The following is a 19,531-nucleotide window of genomic DNA, read 5'->3' on the forward strand; positions in this document are numbered from 1 at the left end:
GGTCTGAAACCAGATTGAAATGGGCTAATAAGATTATTTTTATAGAGAAATGAAGAAAACTGGTTGTGTGAAAGATGTTCAAGAACTTTAGAGAGGTATGGTAAAATAGATATAGGACGAAGGTCAGAGAAGGACGAAGGATTAGAAGTTTTTGGCAATGGTATAACATTAGCCCGCTTCCAAGCTAAAGGAAAAATACCTGATGAAAATGAATAATTAAAGATGTGAGTTAGTACCGGTAGTAGTATGGGTAAAAGTAAACTGATCATCTTGGAGCATACTAAGTCGTTTCCCACTGCATCAGAAGAAATATGTTGAATAGCTTTATTAACCTCATCTTGAGGAACTGCAGAAAACTCAAAGGCAGGATAAGTGGGGGTGGGTATGTCTAATAATTTGGAGAGAGTAGCAGATTTAATAGTTAGATATAAACTTATAGGGGGATGTGAGAAATGTTTATTGAGATCATTAAGGTTAAAATGAGCGAAAGTAGGAGAAGAGGAGTTTACCACACCAACAGACCTCAAAAATTTCCACATCTCGGCAGGGCTTCGATTCACAAGCGATTCGTGGAAGTAACGTCTCTTGGCGTCACGACATGAACGACTACACCGGTTGCGAAGCATCTTGTAAAATTGCAAATTACGTTCAATCGGACATCTCTTATATCGCCGTTTCGCTTTATCCCTGCGTGCCATCCACTCCTTAATTTCCGAAGTAAGCCAAGGGGCAGGTTTGTGTTTTACTTTGACACGACGCAATGGTGCATGGCTATCAAATAATGTAAGAATCATGCTGTTGAGAATTTCAACTTTATTATTTATATTATTCTCATTGAAAATTAAGGTCCAATCAATGGTCAATGAGTCCCTAGTCAATGCCTCCACGTCAATACCCTTAAAATTTCGGACAGTTCGGTACTGTAACTTACACTTAGGGGCACGAATCAGGTATGATAAGTAAAGGAGATCGTGATGTGAAAACGGAGCAGTAAGTTGACCATGACAGGCGACATTGTCAAGAGAAGAGGTAATTATAAGGTCTAACAGGGATGGAACGTTGCCCGGTGCATGATGTGTTGTAGAAAGAGGTAAGATATTCAAATTATAAGAAGACACAATGTTTTGAATTTGAAGGGAACGAGAATCGTTTTTTATGAGACACGTATTAAAATCACCCATTATAACAATGTGTTCATAGATGGGACGAAGTTCATCTAAAAGGGAATCAAATGTACTGAAATAATTAATATGGAGACTAGGAGAATAAAATGCCGCAAGAAGTATTTTAGCGTGAAGTGTGTGTAGTGCGTAAATTCAGCAGTTGCTGAATAAGTGGAGGGGGAACTGCGTAGAATATTATAGGGAATTTCGGATGTAAATAGCGACACCACCACAAGCTGCACCAACTCTGTCATTGCGAATAAGGGCCGGCGCCCACTGCCGGCACGGCACGGCATGGCACGGCAGAGCATCTCGCGGCATGCAATGGCATCCCGCGGCGTGCAATGGCATGCCGCTGCGTGCTGCGGCATCCCGCGGCGTTCCGCATCCTGCTGAAAGCCCAGCCACTCTGGCTTAGTTTTGCTCCGCGCGTATTCGAAGTTGGTTGTGTCGCTAAAGAACATTTTGTTGTGTCGTTATGGTTGACTGGGATTTAGTGTTAATAGCACTTCTAGCTGAAGATGAAGAGAGACAAATAAGAACTGCTAATTTGACGAACAGACAATTCTGGGTGCATAATTTATGGAAAACAAGATCTACAAATGGTGAATTCAGCAACATATTTAATGATTTGAGATACGACATCCGAAAATTCTATGATTATTACAGAATGGACTATGAAAAATTTGAAAAGTTAAGTGATTTGCTAAAATGGCATATAAAGAAAATCAAAACTAATTTTCGATCGCCTATACCTGTCACAGAGAGATTGTCTGTATGTTTAAGGTTAGTGCATATTACATTACATGCGATGAGGCATAGAATTAGGCAACGAAGTATGTGTCAGGATGGCTGACCAAAACGGAATATTTAAATATAACTAAACGCATTGGGTAGTACCTATTTTATACCATTTGGTGCCTTTAACGCATGTACGTTGAGACCGCGGGTGTACATCACGGAATTGAACTTATCTTCAGAAAGATGGTACTATCGATGTACCTCACTGTACCAAAAACGAAATCTAGAGTACCTCTCTCGATAAATATATATATAATAATATATGTACACCCGCCATTCTAATGTTAGAACTGCGGGTGTACATTTTATTTCGGCTAGGAGATACATATTTTATATTCCAAAGCTATGCTAATTTAGTGTGTAATGTTATTTGAAAACTAAGCTATGTTTATAAAAAATTTAAAAATAATTAAATGTTAACGTTTACAACGTTACAGTAGGTACCTAGTAAATAAAGAAAATTTCATGATAATTTAAGCCCTTCAAATATTTTCTGAGCAATTACACTTCTGTATGCAAACGATTTAACTTTTTCCAGGCGTTTCATACATACTTAAATAATAATTAAACAAAGCTACGGAACATTTTGTTATTTTTGCATGTCAAGGTACAAAATATTTTCGATAGTTAAAAGTTGGTAGGACCTACTGGTTTTGGAATAAATTAAAGTGGTCAGCCAACCTGACGTCAGTATGGCTGACCATCTTTGTCTATTGATTTCTTTGAAACCGCATAGGTACTAGATGTCGTGTTAAAGGTACCAAATGATATAAAATAGATACTACCCAATTCGTTTAGTTATATTTCAATATTCCATTTTGGTCAGCCATCCTGACACATACTAAACTTAACCACTTCGGTTGAAACAGTTTAGCAGAATAACCTAACAAATTTTTGAGCTGTGTGTGACACCACGGAGCATTTACTAATATTAAAATAAAAGTCTTGATTTATTTGGTAATTGTTTATTTTTATAATCAGCTATCTATGATCACAAATGTACCTACAGTACAGTATGATAAAAAGCGAAAGTATTATAAAAAATTTAGTTTTCATAGTCCGGTAATTGAATACTGGAATTATTGTTATATATTATATCACTATTATTTTGATGTCTGGATATAGGAATAGGTATGTATTCTGTATGAGTAGTACCATAGTTTTGTTCGGTGTTATATTGTTGTTCGGGCTTATTAAATGAAGAAAAATTACTTCTTTCGATTATTGTATTATGGGTTCTGGCAACAGAAGTTGGTGCGTATTGCTGAGATGAATGAAATTCATTTGAAATATCGAATCCTGAACTTGATGTTGAAGGATGACTTCGCTGCACAACTGAACTTAACTCCACATTTTCCAAATGCTTTATTTCTGCATCAGTAACAATACGTAAGACATCGCGTTTTATTTCAGCTTGTAATTTTGGTGACAAAGTCTTCGCTGTTGCCGCCATTGCTTGAAAAAATATCTCCATAGGATGTTGTTCTTTCTTTTGGTTTACAATGTATTTTTTTAATATTTCTGCTGTTGTTTCCGTATACTGTGTTTGCGATGACATGTATGATCGTTGACGAACATGTCTAGCTGGTCTAGAATCTGATGCATGGGATGAACATGACATTTGAGATACAGGCGATTGTGCTTCAGGAAAATTAACAGTTGATGCTGTTTCGGGAGGTTGTGTATTTTCGATATTCTGCGTATCTTCGGAAAGCTGTGTATCGTCGGAAGAAGAGTCTAAATTTGAAAGCTGAGGTCTATCTTGAAAAAACTTTTGCAGAAATTCAAGTTCCTTTTCAAATTTAATTGGTCGCCTCTTTCTGGCAGCGTCACCGCTTTTGGACACCCTGTTTTTTAACATACATACATACATATGATCACGTCTATATCCCTTGCGGGGTAGACAGAGCCAACAGTCTTGAAAAGACTGAATGGCCACGTTCAGCTATTTGGCTTAATGATAGAACCAAGATTCAAATAGTGACAGGTTGCTAGCCCATCGCCTAAAAGAGGAATCCTAAGTTTATAAGCCTATCCCTTAGTCGCCTTTTACGACATCCATGGGAAAGAGATGGAGTGGTCCTATTCTTTTTTGTAATAGTGCCGGGAACCACACGGCACTGTTTTTTAAGGCTTTTCTATAATTGTTACGAAGGCAGCTCCACGTCTTCTGACATTCTTCATCTGTAACAAGAATGAAGTATTTTAAATAACACACGCTTTTTACGTCACACACACGTTTTTTTTAACGTCTACTAATGTTTTTTTTTGTTTTGTTAAAGGTATCTAATAACAGGAGCTTCTTTTAAGTCTTTAGCTTTTAGCTATCGTATGGGATTCACTACTGTGCGTAAAATAGTCCACGAAACCTGTCAAGCAATATATACTGTATTAAGATCTACTGCATTGCCGAAACCCACGAGCCAACAATGGCAGTCAATTGCAACCGACTTTGATAAATTTTGGAATTTTCCTAACTGCATTGGGGCCATAGATGGTAAGCATTTCAAGATTAGAGCTCCTAATAACAGTGGAAGTATGTATATCAACTACAAGAAGTTCTTTAGCATCGTTTTATTAGCTGTCGTGGATGCAAAATACAAATTTGTGATTGTAGATGTCGGAGCATATGGTCGAAACAGCGATGGCGGTATACATTCAGTCAGAAAAGTATCGGGAATGGATTATTTATTGATGGTTCCAAATTCAAATTTTTGTTTTTTTTGTTGTTGTTAGATTGGCACAACTGTTTTCCATTTTGGCGCGGAGTTTGAGTTGCATCTGTTGTTTACATTAAATACAGTGCTATTTTTAGTTATATCATATCTAGTGTGTATTGCTAATTTCATAATGGATAAAAACATCGAACAAAGAGTTTGTCTTAAATTTTGCATTGCCAATGGAATATCGTGTTCGGAGTCACTGAAAATGTTACAGAAGGCTTACGGTGAATCGACTTTATCAAAAACTCGTGCTTATGAGTGGTACAAAGCGTTCAAAAGCGGTCGAGATGTGATGGAAGATTTGCCTCGCTCTGGTAGGCCATCAACGTCTGCAACTGAAGTTAACATCGCAAAAGTGAAGGAAATAGTGACTGAAAATCCTCATTCAACTTTGAGAGAGATAGCCACCGAACTTTCTGTATCTCACGAGTCGATCCGTACCATTTTAACTAATAATTTGGGTATGAAACATGTTGCCGCTCGGCTAGTCCCAAAAGACCTGAATTTTTTTCAAAAACTCAATCGCATGAGAGTCGCTGAGGACATGCTAGAACGAGTCAATTCCGACCCAACATTCATGAAACGCATTGTTACTGGTGACGAGACGTGGGTTTACGAGTTTGACATGCAAACTAGTCAACAAGCTTCGGAGTGGCGCCTTCCAACTGAACCGAAACCGGAAAAACCACGCCAAAGTCGTTCAAAAGTCAAAGTCATGTTGACTGTTTTCTTTGACTATCGCGGTGTTGTGCACTCGGAATTCTTGCCGGAAGGTCAAACGGTAAATAAGGAATATTATTTGAGTGTTATGCGGCGTTTAAGAGAGCAAATCCGACGAAAAAGGCCAGATTTGTGGAAAGAAAATTCTTGGATTTTGCACCATGATAATGCACCTTCGCACAAGGCCATCATTGTGAACGAATTTTTAACCAAACACTCAACAAATACCATCGAGCAACCACCATATTCACCAGATATGGCTCCAGCCGACTTTTTTCTTTTTCCTAAACTCAAATTACCACTTCGTGGCACCCGTTTTCAATCGGTAGAAGACATAAAAGAGAATTCGCGGCGAGAACTGACCTCAATTCCGGAAACAGCGTTTAAAAAATGTTTTGATGATTGGATTATTCGTTGGCGTAAGTGTATCGTTTCTAAAGGAGCATATTTTGAAGGTGATAAAATAAATTTGGATGAATAACAAACAGTTTGTGTATTATTGATCTTTTCCCGCTACTTTCTTGACAGAGTAGTACTTCAAAGCTCCAAATTTGGTTCGAAACTACGTAATGGTTTTTTAAGCATACCACCGGAAAAAGCTTTACCACATTCAACTCAAAAATTACCCCACGTATTTGTTGCCGATGAAGCCTTTCCACTAACAAAAAATATTATGAGACCATACCCCTCACATCTTTTAAATGATGAAAAAAAAGGATATTCAATTATCGCTTAAGTCGAGCACGGCGTATTGTAGAAAATGCTTTTGGAATGTTACAAGAAAGATTCGAACTATTTCAAAAAGGTGTAAAAGTTCAACCAAAGTACATTAACAACATTATACTAGCAAGTACGTGTTTGCATAACTTTATCATTGATGATCATTCTATGGAAGCACTCGGCTCTAATACTAATAATGCAATCGATAGAACCAATGATACAGTTTTCAATAATCTGGAAGGGATGGTTGTAAGAGATTGTTTCACGGAATATTTTTCTAATGTTGGTAACGTGTACTGGCAAAATGAAATTGTTAATAGATGTTAGTTTCTATTTCTGACAATAAATAAGTAAAAAAATAACTTACGGGTTTTATTCATTTCTTCTGCAATTTTCTGCCATGCGTTCCTTTTCATATGTTGATCCATGTAGAAACGGGAGGAGACATCGTATATACACTCATGCGAACGAACCAGATTAATCAGTTTCTCTTCATCCATTTTTCCGTATTTTACGTGAAGTAATTTACTGTATCGCGTACGCACGTGCTAATTACTTGCCACGCTCAGTCAGTGTGAGAGAAAAAATCGTGCGCGCCAGTGCGTTTTCTCCCTCCCTTGCCCCCGCGCACCGACCGGAATGCGCTCCATCGAAATGATGCTGCACAAGTTTCAACCTTATTTCAACTAGCTAGCAATCATAATTCCTCGACCCCAAAATGACCCATACGTCTCACGGGATGCAATGGCGTGCCGCGGAATCCTGTGGAATGAAAAGGCAAGACACGTCATACCGCCGTATGCTGCGGCGTGTCGCGTCATGCCGCGGCATCCTGTGGCACGTCGCGGCATCGTGGTATCAAAATAAAGTAACATAAATTCTAAACGTATTGAAATAAGATTCAAAATAATTTAATTAGTATTAAAATCCTTTGCCATGACATGCCGTGCCGTGCCGGCAGTGGGCGCCGGCCCTAAGGTTAAAATTATTTAAATCAACAAGAGAAGAATGTAGTGAGGGTTTTAGGAAAGATTCCGAAACAAGTATTGCATATAAATGAGCACAATCAAATGAGGTTACAAAATCTGGGAAATGCCCAAGGATACTTTGTGCATTTATATGTACAATGTTAAAATTTCTAGGATAGTCTGAAAAAATTCTAGACAGATCATCGCATAATAGCCGTCCAGGTGTGAAATCCGTATCCGCACTGAGAAAACTACAAGAAGAAGACGAGCAAGAAAAATAACTCTCGTTAATATCCATAAAAAGACAATTAACAAATTATTAATAATTTAACATAAAAAAAAATATTATAATAATAAATAATGTGACTATATTAACAAGCAATAAATTACCCTCCAAGCTCATCCATTGGTCACTACTCACAAAATCTAATAAACACAGTTCCGCAAAATTTTACAAATATAAAAGAATTACAAGTTAAGGAAAAATACATAAAAATAAAAAAGAAAAAGAAAAGAAAATAAACTGCTACAAATATTACGGCATGGAACAAAACGCAGCAATTAATAATTATACCCTGATGACAACACCACAGCAGAAATGACAGTGACAGTAATTGTTAGTCCAAGGTGACAGGTGAATGACAATCATGATAATGACAATTAGATTAAAAACATGACAATTACAGACTGTGAAGTGTGACAGTGAATTTCTATAACAATAACCAGTAAATTTATTTATTTAAAATTAATATTCAAGATAGAGGTAAGGGTGATTTGCAAAAACGAAAATTAAAGAATACCTACATTAATGTGAAGAATAAATGTACCGCCACCTTGGACCACAGAAAAACCCATTAACAATAATACCGGTCATTCACTCACGTCCACGCAATCTGCTCGCTTTAAGGGCCACAGGGGCCTTACTGGAGCCAGCTTTTTGCTTGCGAGTCAAAATTCAAAAAATTCAAAATTCAAAATTTTTTATTCATTATTGTAGGATATTATTATATCGCTTAATAATTGTCGTATGGTTTAACAACTTGGTTGACGTCAAATAAATTACTTAAAAACTAAGTTTACTGCCGCTTCCAAGGCGTCAGTGCAGAAGAAGCGGTAACAAACTGCACTGCAGCATTTTCTTCAACAACGTCAACTCCACAATATTAAATTATACTTAGAATAGAATGTGGACGGGAGAATACATTGCTCACGGGAGATTTATATATTTATGAGATTTAATATTGAAAAAAGAAAAATATATATATATATATATATATATATATATATATATATATATATATATATATATATATATATATATATATATATATATATATATATATATATATATATATAATATATATATATATATATATATTTAATATATATATATATATTTTATGGATTGCCAATTTTAAAAAGATTTATGTACAGAGTGTACTGAAATTTTGATATAAGTTCAAATTAAACTACAATTAATTACGAGGTTCCTGTGCCAAGCTCGAGCCAGATGTTTTTATCATTAAGGTAATCATCAGTCCTATAATAAGCCTTCTCACAAAGTACTTTCTTTACATACTCTTTGAATTTTCGGTTGGGCATATCAAGAACAGACTCCGGCAACCTATTATAAAATCGTATACAGTGACTGCCGGGCCCGTCTCTCTACCATCGGAACTTGTTTGTTGTTGAACATATGTATATTTATGCATTCTGGCTGAGTCCCTTGCCATAGCGTAAGTACAGCTTTTTGTTTTTGAACGTTAATAATTCTACTATATTAATTGGTTATGGTGGACCTTCCATGCTGATGTGTGACGTATTCAGTTTCTTGACAATATCAGTTCGGTTAAACTTCTTTACCGCGGCCAAAATATCCTGTTTTTTGGTCACTGTTATAAACTCGGCAACAATTTGTATATTGTACCCTGTCTATAAATATTCTTTATATCCTCTTTATTCATAGGAACACAAATGGCGTTGCAGATTGATTGAACCAAGTCACACAAATCTGACCTTGTTTCTTTATTTTTGGCTGGTATAATTTTTATTTCTATACACGTCATTTTACCAGTTTTATCGAGGTTCTCAATTCTGCCTTCAAGTTGCTTGATGTAGGCTATATAGTATGTCCGCCCTACGCTCTTCCTCTAGGACGTCGCAACGACCCAGCAGCTCGTCGTATTTGCTCGACATGAACTCCACTGAGTTTTTGTAAAATGATACGCACAAGGATAGGTGACAACTAACTCTTTATTTGACAAGCTTTGGTACATCAGACATAACACAGATGGCGCTACTTATGACATTTTGTTATATATTTCAACATCCTCACTTAACAAAATGTAAAAGATGAAACAATATAACCATTACATATTATTCTTATCAAATAAACCAAACATTTCCAAAAAATTATTATGTTTTGCTTTACATAAACCTTTAGTAAGTAGATCTGCGGGCATCTCTGAAGTCGACAAGTATTTAATTTTTACAATTTCATCAGCGACTTTCTCTCTACAAAAATGGTACCGCACATCTATATGTTTGGACCTTTTATGGTTAACAGGATTGGCTGACAACCTATGGGCTGACTGATTATCATTAAATATTGGTATAGGATAAGTCTCATTAGTTAATTCAAATAACAAATTTCGCAAATACACAGCCTCTTTACAACAGTCTGAAATGCCCATGTATTCAGCCTCCGTACTGGACAATGCTACAGTAACTTGCTTCTTAGTTTCCCAAGTGATTGCACAATTTGACAGCCTGAAGAAATATCCTGTGTAAGACCTACTATCAATTATATTGCTAGCCCAATCTGCATCTTCAAGAGCAACAAAAGCTTCTAACTGATTATTACCACTAGCTGAAAACTTTAAACACAAAGATTTAGTTTTCTTTAAGTATTTTAGAATCCGCTTTGCATAGGCCCAATGCACTTTGGTATAACAATTGTTGAATTGGCTTAGAAAATTTACAGAAAATACAATATCAGGACGTGTAAGAACAGCTATATACATAAGCGAACCAATTAGATTCTGAAATTCTAAATTTTTGTCACAATTTTCAGTTTTAGTTAAATTCAGTTTAGGTTCTATTGGTTATCTGCAAACTTGCAATCAGAAATCTTAAACTTTAACAATAATTCATCAATATATCGTTCTTGGTTTAAAGTTAAAGTACCATTTTTTTTTGTTTATTGTTACATCCATACCTAAACAATTTTTTAAACATCCCAAGTCTTTAATTTTAAATTTGGATGACAAATTTTCTTTTAACAAATCTTTTTCTTTTTGATTATTTGAAAAAACATAGAAATCGTCAACATACAACGCAATAATGATCTTTACATTTTTATCCATTTTTGTGAACAAACATGGTTCTAGTTTACATTTGTTATAACCTAAGGATTGCAACAAATCATCAACTCTTTTATACCATGCCCTAGATGCCTGTTTTAAGCCATAAATAGCACGTTTCAAACGCAAAACCTTGTTCACATTGTCATCACTAACCCGAAAACCTGGTGGTTTTGTGTGTGGTTTGAGTGCTTTCTATTGAGTTATAATTTCAAATTAAAAATAAGAGAAGTAACTAGACCATTTTCTGGTACCTGTTTGGACAATATTGCGCATAACATGCGACATGAATGTAATACTCATGTATTTGACTTTGCATTATCAGACCATTCTGCTCAAATTATTGAAATACCAAGAAATAAAATACACTGGACAGCAAATAAACCGGGCCACCGGCTTACTTTGAACTCTAATTCGATTTTCTCAAAAAGTATGAAACTTGCAACATCAATTTATACTTACAGAAAGTGCGTTTCATGACGATTAAAATAAATGGTAACACATTGTAATCAATTAATCAAATTAAGTGTTTATTAAAGAGTTTACAAAGAAGTGTCGTTTTGTAGTTATACAAATGATAAGTAATCACAAATTAAAAAACAAAAATTAATCCGGAAACAAGGAAAAAAGTGAAAAAAAGTTTTTGGTCAGTATTCAGTGTTCCCTCCCCTTGCTCGGACAACTGCTAGCATCCTCGTATTCATTGACCTCACGAGCCTGACGATGAAATCTTGGGGAATTGCGTTCCATTCCTCTTCAATTGCGATTCGCAGCTCTGGAAGCCTTGTTGGAGCAGGTACCAGGGCTCGAACCCGACGTTTCAGCTCATCCCATAAATGTTCTATCGGATTCAAGTCTGGGCTTCGAGCTGGCCAATCCATCGTATGAATGCCGACGTCGCGTAGATACTGGGTCACCACGTGAGCAACATGAGGCCGTGCATTATCATGCATCAACTGCATATCCTGGCCAATATATCCTGCGTAAGGTACCACATGGTCTGCGTGGACTTCAGTAATGTACCGATGCGATGTTAGTCCACGTGTACGGCCCGTCGGTTCGATGAAAACCAACGCAGTACGTGCGGTTAACGAGATGCCGCCCCAGACCATTAGAGATCCTCCTCCATATGCAACAGTTTCTTCGATGGAACACTGAGAGTAACGTTCTCCATCTCCAGAGTAACGGTCTCATCAGTGAAGGGCACATTACCCCACTGCTCTAACGTCCAATCCTATGCCCTCGAGCAAATTCAAGTCGTGCTCGACGGTGAGCTTCGGTTATTGCTGGGCCTGTAGCAGCTCTTTTTGGAGTCAGGTTCCGTTCGGCAAGTCTCCTCCTTACAGTATCTGAACTTATGCTCACTTGGCGTTCATCACGCAGACTTTGTTGAACGTAAACTGCGTTGAGGCGACGATTTCGTAGAACAGTAAGTTGATATAACGATCATCGGCTGCTGATGTAGCCTTAGGTCTGTACCCCGTACCTGGGCGGCGATTGAATGCTCCAGTCTCTAGGTATCGTTTATAAACTCGTTGCACCGAAGATCTGCTGATTCGAAGTCTTCGAGCGACCTCACGTTGCCCAATACCTGCCTGAAGGAGCGTTACAGCTTGAGCTGCTTCCTGAGGTGTCGTATCCATTATTGATCGAAAAAAGTAGCAAAAATACACGCATCTGAGCCAACGATACACAAACACTAAAGAAATGAAAAGAATTTTCCAACTAACCTCACTGTAGAAAAAAGATCCCAAAACGCGAATTTATTCAAAACAGAGCATATCGTTAGCATTGTGTTTGTTACTTAATTACAGTGTGAGTTGACGGTACTTAAGATTAAATTTATACTCATTTTGATCGTCATGAAACGCACTTTCTGTAAGTATTAATTGATAGTTGCAAGTTTCATACTTTTTGAGAAAATCGAATTAGAGTTCAAAGTTGGGTTCGGGTGGCCCGGTTTATTTGCTGTCCAGTGTAGATAAGTTGGTTTCTTGGAGTGTTAAAACTCTTGTTTTAACACTCCAAGACTTATGTAATGACAATTTGAATATATTTAAAAAACATATAAAATATTTTTCTTTCGCAGGCATTTATGATTCAGAGGATCCAAATACAGCTTTTAATTACTTCTTTGACAACTTTCTAATGATTTATAATCTTTGATTTCCTTTTAAATTAAAAAAATATAAAAATGTTAGAAAAAATAAATGGATTTCGAAGGGGATTAAAATTTGTTGTAAAAAAAAAGACAACTTCTGTGGAAACATAGAAGGTCACTATCCCAACAAAAAAAATCACCTTAAACGCAAGAAGTAAATCAAAAGCAACGTGGCAAGTAATAAATGATAAACATAAAACTAAACAGTATATTACAGAGATTCAATATGAAGGAACAACTATAACAGATCCTAAAGTAATATCTGATGCATTTAACTCTTACTTTATTGACAAAATTAAAGATTCCTCGTTGCTGTTAAATAACGCAGCTGATATTAATTTTCAAGCACAATCGATGTTTTTGTTGCCCATTCTGATTGAAGACGTTGAAAAAATCATTAAGTCATTAAACAATACAAATAGTACTGGTTATGACGACATTGCAACTAGGGTTATTAAATTTGTGTCTAAAGATATCGCTCCACATATATGTCATATCATTAATATGTGTATATCCTGTGGAATTTATCCGGAAAAACTGAAACCTACAATCGTAATACCACTCCATAAGATAGGCGATAAACAAATTATGTGTAATTATAGACAAATAGCGCTGGGATCTGTATTAACAAAAATTTTTGAAAAATATCTTCATGACTCTTTATATAAATACAGTAGAATCCGTTTAATACGATCACGCTTAATACGATTTCTCGCATAATACGCCATTTTGCATCAGTCCCTGCAACTTGAGACATGTTTTCATACATTCTTTAACGCTTAATACGATTCGTCATCCCGTTTAATACGCCCTAACGGCCACATATATTACCTCTGTGGCAGCGGCCAGCGGACTGACTGAACTGATTGAGAATGTGAATAACACACAAGAAGAGGCTGAAAGTGATAATGATCAAGAAGATGAGTCAACTCCGATTTCGTCACATGCCCAGGCATTATCAGCAGTTAATGATTTAAGACGCGATGTAACTTCTTTGAATCAAAGCGAAGACGCACTACAAAAGTTAAATTACGTTGAAAATCTTGTAATTGCTAATGCCTCAAAATCTTTTTGTCAAACTAAAATAAGTGATTATTTTAAATAACGTGATAGATACACGGCATTTTATATAACGTACATAATTTTTAAATGTACAATTCAATACCTAATATTAATAAATACGTATGTCCGTTAGAAATACTAGTAGGTCCGTTTTTTATTTCCCTATATCCCGCATAATACGCTTTCCCGCTTAAAACGCGTTTTTGGTTGAGTCCCTGTGAAATCGTCTTAAACGGGGTTTACTGTACTTGACTAAATATAAAATTCTATGTGACGAACAAATGGGATTCCAAAAAAATAAGACTATTAATATGGCAATATATAACTTGTTGGACGTTGTCATGAGAAATGTAGATAATGGTAAACCTGTTTGTGTAATGTATACGGACATGACGCAAGCATTCGATTATGTCAATCGCAAAAAGTTAATAAACAAACTGAATGCATATGGGATAAGAGGTAACGTTCTTAGTTTATTACAATCGTATTTAGTCAATAGAGTTCAGTGCGTAGAAATATCAAGAACTTGTCCCAAAACTAAACAAGTATGTATCAAAACATAGAATTAATAACTTTGGCGTTCCTCAAGGAAGTGTATTAGGGCCTCTTGTGTTCCTAATTTACATTAATGACCTGCCCTAAAGCGTACAGCAAAAAATGGTATTATTTGCCGATGACAGTACAGCAATAATTAAGTGTAACGACCCCAGTAGATATGAATCTGATATAAATAAAACTTTAAATGACATTGTTGAGTGGTTGGGTAAAAATAATCTGAAAATTAATTTAAAGAAGACTGTTATTGCAGTAATATGCATGACTCAGGAATTATATAATTATTTTTAATTGACACCAAATAAGGCTTTTTTAATTATTATTTAATTTTAATGTAATTCTTACTAATTAATTTAATTGCTTGTATGTTTTTGACTGAAATTTAATATTTAATACGATATTGCACGTCTATTAGGACAGCTCACAGTGATGATCACAAATATGTAACAGCCTTTTAACCTGTGTTGCACAATAAATATATTTGATTTGGATTTTTTTGATTTTGATTTCATCATAAATACACTTTCATTTAAGAAACCATTCAAAAAAGCTGTATCTACATCCAGGTGACAAATATCTAAATTAAGCTGAACTGCTTAAGCGAATAACAATCTCAAACTAGAATGCCTAACCACAGGTGAAAAACATTCATCAAAATCAATGCCCGGCTTTTGATTAAAGCCCTTAGCAACTAGCCTGGCTCTATACCTGACATTGTTATCATTATCAATTTTTCTCTTAAATACCCATCTACATGGAACAACAGTGCCACTCTGAGGAACATCCACTAGTTCCCAAGCTTCATTGTCTTCAAATGATTTAAATTCACTTTCTATAGCTAGTTTCCACTGTTCACTTTCTGGTCCATTCAATGCTTCATCCAGAGATATTTCACCCGCACTTGTATAACTGCTTTGACCAACACACATAGCTTCCCAACCATAACGATCAGGCTGCTTGCGTAGACGCTTAGCAGACTTCTCCACTGGCAGCATAGAAGAAGAGGGCCCTGGCTGAGGCAAAAGCTGTGTCCTGGCTGGCATAGATTCTGCAGGTTCAGTTGCTATGTCTTCAGAGTCCTCAAATCCGTCTTCATCCGAGTTGTAACTTTCTTTTTTAAGACTCGGTACCTCCTCCTGCTACTTCTCTGTTTTTGTGTGCTGAGTATTCCCCACTTCTTCTGCACATTCTTCTCTTTCTTCTTTCATTGGAAAGATATTATTAGTATCCTCACTAATATCGATGTGTATCACTTCTTGCTTCTGATTAATCCCCTCCTCAATCACAACAATATCCCTTGCTATTGTTACTTTGTTATTTTTGGGATTGTAAACTCTGTAACCCTTTACATTGTCTGAGTACCCAACAAGTATACACTCAGTTGCTTTTTTATCTAATTTCAATCTCTTTTCTTTAGGTATGTGCAAGATAACTTAACTATACTTCCAAAGATACGTAGATTGCTGACATCTGGCTTAGCCCCGGTCCATATCTCTATAGGCGTCTTGTTCTGCAATCCTGATGCGATTAATCTGTTACGCAGATAAACTGCAGTGTTCACTGCTTCTGCCCAAAAACGTTTTCCTAATCCTGCATCATATAACAAGCATCTCGCTCTACAACTGTACAATTGTACCTTTCGCAGAGACCATTCTGTTCCGGTGTGTATGGACAAGTTTTCTGATGCACTATTCCGGCCAATCGCAAGAAATTATCAAATTCCTTACTGCAGAATTCTCTCCCATTATCTGTCCTTAACACTTTAAGCTTTCTGCCTGTCTGATTTTCTACTAACGTCTTGAATGTTTTGAAAATTGAAAATACTTCATCTTTGGTCTTCATGAAATATACGAATGCCATCCGACTACAGTCATCAATTGCATTAAGGTCTTTGCTGTTAAGATGACCGAACCTTCTATGCCATAAATTCGCAGACACTGAAGTTAAAAAAACAATCTACTTCCTTTATCCTCAATTTGTAAACACCTCCAACCATATCTGCAATTGCTACAAGTTTTTTATTTTGGTTGTAAATATAACAGTGCTTCTCGTCAAATGTCACGTTGTTTCCTTTGCTCACTAACTGGCTAACCGATAATAGGTTCGTAGCCAAGTTTGGCACATATAACACACCCATAACTGAATTCTTGTGCTCGATATCTCCGACAAGAGTAGTTATTTGGACATCTCCACAGCCTCCAACAGGAATTTTCGTCTTATCAGCAATAATAATGTCTCGCACTTGATGTTGATTTGTTGCGTTCAGCAACCAATCCTTGTGTGATGTTAAATGACAGCTGGCACCACTATCGATGTACCAATCCGATTGTTTAAAATTACCGCTGAGAAAGATTGCACTAAATGCATTTGATTCCTTGTTAGTATTTAACTTGTATTTACTCATGTAATGTCCAACTTGTTTACACTTGAAACATCTGACATTGACAGTAGATGTTTATTGGGAATTCTGAGACAAAAAAGTGTCCCAGAATTCCCAATAAACAAAATTCGATTCATTCTAAACACAAAACATTAGTCGAATGCACTCACCTGACTCCATTATAAAATTGATAAGAATCACCCGCGAGCTCGTGGAAAGATCACACACCGAACACACTTCCTAATTCCTAACTGATGATCGGTTGAAAGCACCGTGGTAAGTAACTTTCTGCGAGCCCGTGGTAAGATCACGCACCGACCACACTTCCTAATTCCTAACTGATGATTGGCTGGAAGAAACCGTGGTAAGTAAACTTCCTGCGAGCCCGTGGTAAGATCACGCACCAACCACACTTCCTAATTCACTTTGGTTAACAATAATAGCAGAAACTTTAAATTATAAATAAACAGACCTTTATTTGGTTTACTCTTAGTTTTAGTAATTTTCTTACACTTTAAGGAACAATTAAGCCAACACAACAATGACCGCATTTATTTACAGCTTAGTACTTTGTTTTCTCCAAAAATAGATAAAACCTGTAAAAATACTTTTACACGCCTTTCGTATGCAAAAAACTTTCAACTGAAAAATATTGAGATCTATCAAAATTTCGTAATATTGATTTGCATTATGAATTTTTTGAAAATTCTAATTGATTTTAAAAATATTCTTTGTTTCTCTATTTTCAGCTATTTTGAACACCATATCAACCTTAAATTTCAGATAAAAAGTTCAAAGAGCCAAAGAAGATTATTTTTTGACCGACTGTATTCTTCTTACATAATTCGATAACATAAATTCACTAATGGAAAATGTCGATGGAGTCGCAGTGTCTAACGTCATAAACTGTGATGCTCACGAATGTCCGTCACTAAATATAGAACAAAACAAATGTCTTACTATAGTCACACAAAATATTCGAAGCATCTCTTGTAATATTGACAACTTTCTTGTCCTTCTGGAACAAACTAAAATTAACTGTGATATTATGATTTTTACTGAGTGCAGGCTATCTCAAAATCCTATCATTCCACAATTAAGTGGATACTCTTATTATGCCTCTGCTAAAAGAATTAATCAAAATGATGGTATAGTGGTATATTTTAAAAATGAACTCTTTGCTGGCATAACCATTTCAGAACCTCCTTTTGATGATGCAAGTTGCCTCATTATTAAACTCCAAGTAATTTCTATTGTGGCTATATATCGCCCTCCATGTTTTAGTGACAAAAGTGGTTTTTTTCGTTCTCTAAACACAATACTCACTTCAATAGGAAACTCACGAAACATAACGGTTATAGGCGATATTAACATTGACATAAAGGATAGTTCCATCGATGATAGCTCACCGGAATATTTAAATATAAATGTCTTTCATGGGCTTTTACCAGCACATAATATCCCTTCTAGGCTGGGCTCATGCCTTGACCATGTCTTGCTTCGAACAAACCTACCATCTACTACTATCGTTTTAAATTCAACAGTAACGGACCATCAGGCAGTATTTCTTTGCCTTGAAACTGAAGTCGATAAAAGTAAAGTTATTTCAACACGTAGGAAAATAAACTATGAAAAAATTAAGTTTGAGTTAGAAACCAATGATTTTAAATTTATTTTTGAATCCGATGATGCAAATATAGCTGCTGATTTATTTGTTACTTTCCTTCAACGACTTATTGTATCTAATACTATATTTGTAAAAGTTTCCAATCGTCAAAGAATTATTAAACCATGGATAACCCCTGGAATTTTGAGATGCATCAAAAATAGAGATCATTTATATAAAAAACACAGATCTACACCTAATAGCGAAATTCTAAAACTCACCTACACGAGATACCGCAACCATTGTACTTCAATCATTAAAAAGGCAAAAATTTTATACCATAAAAAACTGTTTGACAAGGCCGGAAAGGATTCTAAAAAAATATGGGACGTAGTGAAGGAGGTAACTAGTTCAAAAAAGACTAAAATTCCATCAACTCAATTACTTAATTGCTCTGATAACCCTCGAGACTCGGTGAATGTCGTAAATACGTACTTTGCTAAGGTTGGCGAAAACCTTGCGCGTAATATCGTACCCATTGATCAATCTACCAATTCTGGATCAACGGCGTCAAACCAATCTATCGGTTCCTCTTTTGCGATGCTCGATTCAGATGAAGTCGAAATTCACGATATAATTATGGGATTTAAAAATAAATGTGCAGAAGGCTGGGACGGCATCTCAAACAATTTCATCAAAAAATTCAAACAATTCCTAATCCCACCTATTACCCACATCTGTAATCTCTCCTTACATACAGGGGTTTTTCCTCAAGCATTTAAACACTCTATAATACATCCAGTGCATAAAAATGGTGAGAAAGATCGCGTCAACAACTTTAGACCAATATCGATCCTACCCCCTTTTTCAAAAATTTTGGAACAATTATTAATAGTCGGCTTATTCGCTACCTAGAAAATAACAATTTGCTCTCCCCAAACCAGTTTGGTTTTAGGAAGGGTAGATCTACGGATGGAGCAGTTCATGAGCTTACAGAGTTTATAGCCCAAAAATTAGAAGCATCTTACAAGGTCACTGGAATATTTCTTGACCTTGCTAGAGCGTTTGACGCGGTCTCTGTCCCAATTTTGCTCGATAAACTGGAGGTATGTGGAGTAAGAGGTACCCAACTGAAGTTGTTTGAGAACTATCTCACAGGCCGGACACAGAGTACGATAATAGATAATTACATCAGCGACAAAGCATGCGTACATTATGGCGTACCCCAGGGTAGCATATTAGGTCCTACACTGTTTTTGATCTACATCAACGGCTTGACGGAACTGGAGATTGACGGCTGTCGCATTATC

At 36.1% G+C, this 19,531-nt stretch overlaps 1 protein-coding gene across 1 annotated transcript; it reads left to right on the top strand.

Moving 5' to 3' along the window:
* The first annotated feature begins 1,439 nt into the window (after positions 1-1,439).
* Positions 1,440-9,690, top strand: LOC132904118 (uncharacterized). Its single transcript, XM_060954040.1, has 3 exons — positions 1,440-1,949; positions 4,247-4,614; positions 9,662-9,690. The coding sequence occupies exons 1-3, from the start codon at positions 1,642-1,644 to the stop codon at positions 9,688-9,690; spliced, it is 705 nt and encodes a 234-aa protein (XP_060810023.1). The 5' UTR covers positions 1,440-1,641.
* The last annotated feature ends 9,841 nt before the right edge of the window (positions 9,691-19,531 follow it).

The sequence above is a fragment of the Amyelois transitella genome, chromosome W, assembly GCF_032362555.1.
Source record: "Amyelois transitella isolate CPQ chromosome W, ilAmyTran1.1, whole genome shotgun sequence".
NCBI classification, from domain to species: Eukaryota; Metazoa; Arthropoda; class Insecta; order Lepidoptera; family Pyralidae; genus Amyelois; species Amyelois transitella.

Coding starts and splice junctions, on each gene's coding strand:
- LOC132904118 (XM_060954040.1), top strand. CDS start 1,642: ATGGTTGACTGGGATTTAGTGTTAATAGCACTTCTAGCTGAAGATGAA. Junction 1,950..4,246: donor AGATTGTCTGTATGTTTAAG/GTTAGTGCATAT, acceptor GTTTTGTTAAAG/GTATCTAATAACAGGAGCTT. Junction 4,615..9,661: donor TGGTCGAAACAGCGATGGCG/GTATACATTCAG, acceptor TATGGTTAACAG/GATTGGCTGACAACCTATGG.